The sequence below is a fragment of the Aethalodelphis obliquidens genome, unplaced genomic scaffold (genome assembly GCF_003676395.1).
Source record: "Aethalodelphis obliquidens isolate GAN/ISIS:26980383/991018 unplaced genomic scaffold, ASM367639v1 scaffold11, whole genome shotgun sequence".
Lineage (NCBI taxonomy): Eukaryota > Metazoa > Chordata > Mammalia > Artiodactyla > Delphinidae > Aethalodelphis > Aethalodelphis obliquidens.
The window spans coordinates 21,480,562-21,484,514 of record NW_020837955.1 but is presented as its reverse complement, the minus strand read 5'-3'; the positions used below and the strand labels follow the sequence as shown (position 1 = coordinate 21,484,514).

At 40.4% G+C, this 3,953-nt stretch overlaps 1 protein-coding gene across 1 annotated transcript; it reads left to right on the top strand.

Moving 5' to 3' along the window:
• The first annotated feature begins 929 nt into the window (after positions 1 to 929).
• On the top strand, positions 930 to 3,604 carry LOC113623396 (E3 ubiquitin-protein ligase Hakai-like). Its single transcript, XM_027112539.1, is given in 3 exon segments — positions 930 to 1,109; positions 1,224 to 1,438; positions 1,440 to 3,604. Coding segments are annotated over 3 exon segments (1,476 nt in total). The 3' UTR covers positions 2,521 to 3,604.
• Positions 3,605 to 3,953: the final 349 nt, after the last annotated feature.

The following is a 3,953-nucleotide window of genomic DNA, read 5'->3' as shown; positions in this document are numbered from 1 at the left end:
GCAAGACCGGAACACAACCCCACCCATTAGCAGAAAGGCTGCCTAAAATCATAATAAGTCCTAGACACCCCAAAACACACCAACAGACGTGGACTTGCCCACCAGAAAGACAAGATCCATTCTCATCCACCAGAACACAGGCACTAGTCCCCTCTACCAGGAAGCCTACACAACCCACTGAACCAACCTTAGCCACTGGGGACAGACACCAAATATAACGGGAACTACGAACCTGCAGCCTGCAAAAAGGAGACCCCAAACACAGTAAGATAAGCAAAATGAGAAGACAGAAAAACACACAGCAGATGAAGGAGCAAGATAAAAACCCACCTAACAAATGAAAGGAAATAGGCAGTCTACCTGAAAAAGAATTCAGAATAATGATAGTAAAGATGATCCAAAATCTTGGAAATAGAATAGACAAAATGCAAGAAACATTTAACAAGGATCTAGAAGAACTAAAGATGAAACAAGCAATGATGAACAACACAATAAATGAAATTAAAAATACTCTAGATGGGATCAATAGCAGAATAACTGAGGCAGAAGAATGGATAAGTGACCTGGAAGATAAAATAGTGGAAATAACTACTGCAGAGCAGAATAAAGAAAAAAGAATAAAAAGAACTGAGGATAGTCTCAGAAACCTCTGGGACAACATTAAACGAACCAACATTCGAATTATAGGGGTTCCAGAAGAAGAAGAGAAAAAGAAAGGGACTCAGAAAATATTTGAAGAGATTATAGTTGAAAACTTCCCTAATATGGGAAAGGAAATAGTTAATCAAGTCCAGGAAGCACAGAGAGTCCCATATAGGATAAATCCAAGGAGAAATAGGCCAAGACACATATTAATCAAACTGTCAAAAATTAAATACAAAGAAAACATATTAAAAGCAGCAAGGGGACTGTGCCCTGCGAGCCGAATCATGGATCACACTGACAATGAGTTACAAGGCACTAATAGTTCTGGATCATTGGGTGGTCTTGATGTTTGAAGACGAATTCCTATAAAGCTCATCTCCAAACAAGGGAACAAAGCCAAAGCTTCACCTCGAACTCCAAGGACTATAAACAGGATGCCTGCAAAGGCTCCAGCTGGTGATGAAGTTTTAGATGACAGCAGCTTTTATAAGGTATAAATGGACCATATAAGAACCTAGGGTCACTCAGATGTAACTTATAAGAACTCTACGTTTGTGTTGGAGGTAATTAGATAGCAGTACACTGAAGGATTTGATTATAATGAAGAAGAACGGTATGACTGTAAAGGGGGCAAACTGTTTGGAAATCAGCGAAGATTTCCTGGACACCTTTTTTGGGACTTTCAGATAAACATCTTAGGTGAAAAGGATGATACACCAGTTCATTTCTGTGACAAATGTGGATTGCCTATTAAAATCTATGGGCGAATGATTCCATGCAAGCATGTTTTTTGCTGACTGTGCTACTTTACACGAAAAAAAGGGAGATAAGATGTGTCCAGGCTGTAGTGATCCTGTGCAGCGAATTGAGCAGTGTACACGAGGTTCTCTCTTCATGTGTAGCATTGTTCAAGGGTGCAAGAGAACCTACTTGTCCCAGAGAGACTTACAGGCTCATATCAACCACCGCCATATGAGAGCTGGAAAACCTGTTACCCGTGCTTCACTTGAAAATGTTCATCCTATTGCCCCACCACCAGCTGAAATCCCTGATCGTTTTATAATGCCGCCAGACAAGCACCATATGAGCCATATTCCGCCAAAGCAGCACATCATGATGCCACCACCTCCTTTGCAGCATGTGCCCCACGAGCACTATAATCAGCCACATGAGGATATTCGTGCTCCTCCAGCAGAATTGTCCATGGCTCCACCTCCACCTCGCTCGGTCAGTCAGGAAACCTTTCGTATTTCAACAAGAAAACACAGCAATTTAATAACTGTCCCTATTCAGGATGACTCAAATTCAGGTGCTAGAGAACCACCACCTCCTGCCCCAGCACCTGCTCACCATCATCCTGAATATCAGGGTCAACCAGTGGTCTCGCACCCTCATCATATTATGCCTCCACAGCAACATTACGCACCACCCCCACCTCCTCCACCACCAATAAGCCATCCAATGCCACATCCTCCCCAGGCCGCAGGTACTCCTCACCTGGTGTATAGCCAAGCTCCACCTCCACCAATGACCTCTGCTCCACCACCAATCACCCCTCCCCCTGGACATATTATGGCCCAGATGCCACCTTATATGAATCATCCTCCTCCAGGACCTCCCCCCCCTCAACATGGTGGTCCACCTGTAACTGCACCCCCTCCTCACCATTATAATCCTAACTCTTTACCCCAGTTCACTGAAGATCAAGGAACTCTGAGCCCTCCATTTACACAGCCAGGGGGAATGAGTCCTGGTATATGGCCTGCACCGAGAGGGCCGCCTCCTCCTCCACGAATGCAGGGTCCGCCTTCTCAAACCCCACTTCCTGGACCACATCATCCAGATCAGACAAGATATAGACCGTATTACCAATGATAATAGTATTTTGAACTGAAGATATGATGAGGAAACAAACTTATGTATAGTCAATCTTTTAATTAAGCTTTGACTGTTTGGGGAAGGGAAAGCGCCTCTTACTGAGGTGGCTGTAAAACACTTAGGGTCTTGTCTCTTAAAATGGTTTTAAATCTTGACCTTAGGAGTGATTTCAAGTACTATACTGTAGTGCAGATAAGTGGCTCAGTTGAGCACAACTATATTTTAACAAACTTTCTTCCCCTAGTGTGGTAAATTGACCCAGAGGTGACCATTTGTAAAAAATTTGAAAGAAGTTTTTCGTCGTTCCACTTTCAAAAGTATTGCTTTTGTTAAACCCAATGTTTAGTTTTTCTTGTGATACATTTTGTTAACCTGTGTAAAAGGATTAAATTTCAATATGGTTGTAAAAATGCTATTTTTATGTGAATTTAAGTGCAGCCACATAGTGTTTTTTAAACCATATGTTTTACCACTAATTTCCCAAAGTTATAATAAAATCCTAAAAGTAAAAATCTACTAGAATTTACTGCAAGGCACACTGTTAAATGGTAGAAAATGATTTCACATGTTAGGCACTGAAATTTTGAGGTATATTAGGTGTATAATGCACTTGACTTGGATGCCTTTTCATTTGTAGGCAGCCTCAGGAACACCAAAATACATTGGAATTCCAGTACTAAGAAATATTTATGTTTGTAATACTGAAAGGCAGTGTTCGTTACTTGGAAAGTTACGGCCAAAGTAATCAACTCTGTAGGCTCCAAGCTGTTGGGGATGCTGGCACCCATTAATGCTTTTTAACTGAATGGTTGGAATCATGTGATGCACCACAGATTAATCTTAAGTAACGTTATTTTATAGAACTGTTTAAATGGTGTGCTTTAGATGAAGTGTATTCCTCTCTACTCATTGTCTTAAACTAAATATTTAGGGCTGAATAGGCTTTATGTAATTCCTCATTTCTTGGTAGAATTTGATCCCGTGCTTAAGTGGGTTCTTGTTTATTGGGTTTTAAACTATAATTTGAATGCCATGGAGAAATTTGAATAATGTATTAATGAAGGACATTCTTGTAATCACATACTTGTGTTGCTCAGGTTTCATTACTGTGTGATAAGGTTTTTCCTCTAACTTGACATTTAAAAACTATTAATGATTTCCTGTTTCTTTTACTGGTTAAGCATCTAAAACGTGGAACGTTTTAGCTTGGAGTCAACAGTGAAGACTACCAGATGATTTTGTATTGGAGAAAAGAAAAGTAATCTAAATTGTGAATTTCAGTGCTTTATAAGGTGTCTTTGGAGTCAGCTTTTGCATTATAGGGGCTTCTTACAGTCCAGCTGAGATGACCACTTACAGTTTATACAGAACTCATATGTATAAATCAACACTCTTAGGATATTACTATATATCCTTTGAATAAACCCCTG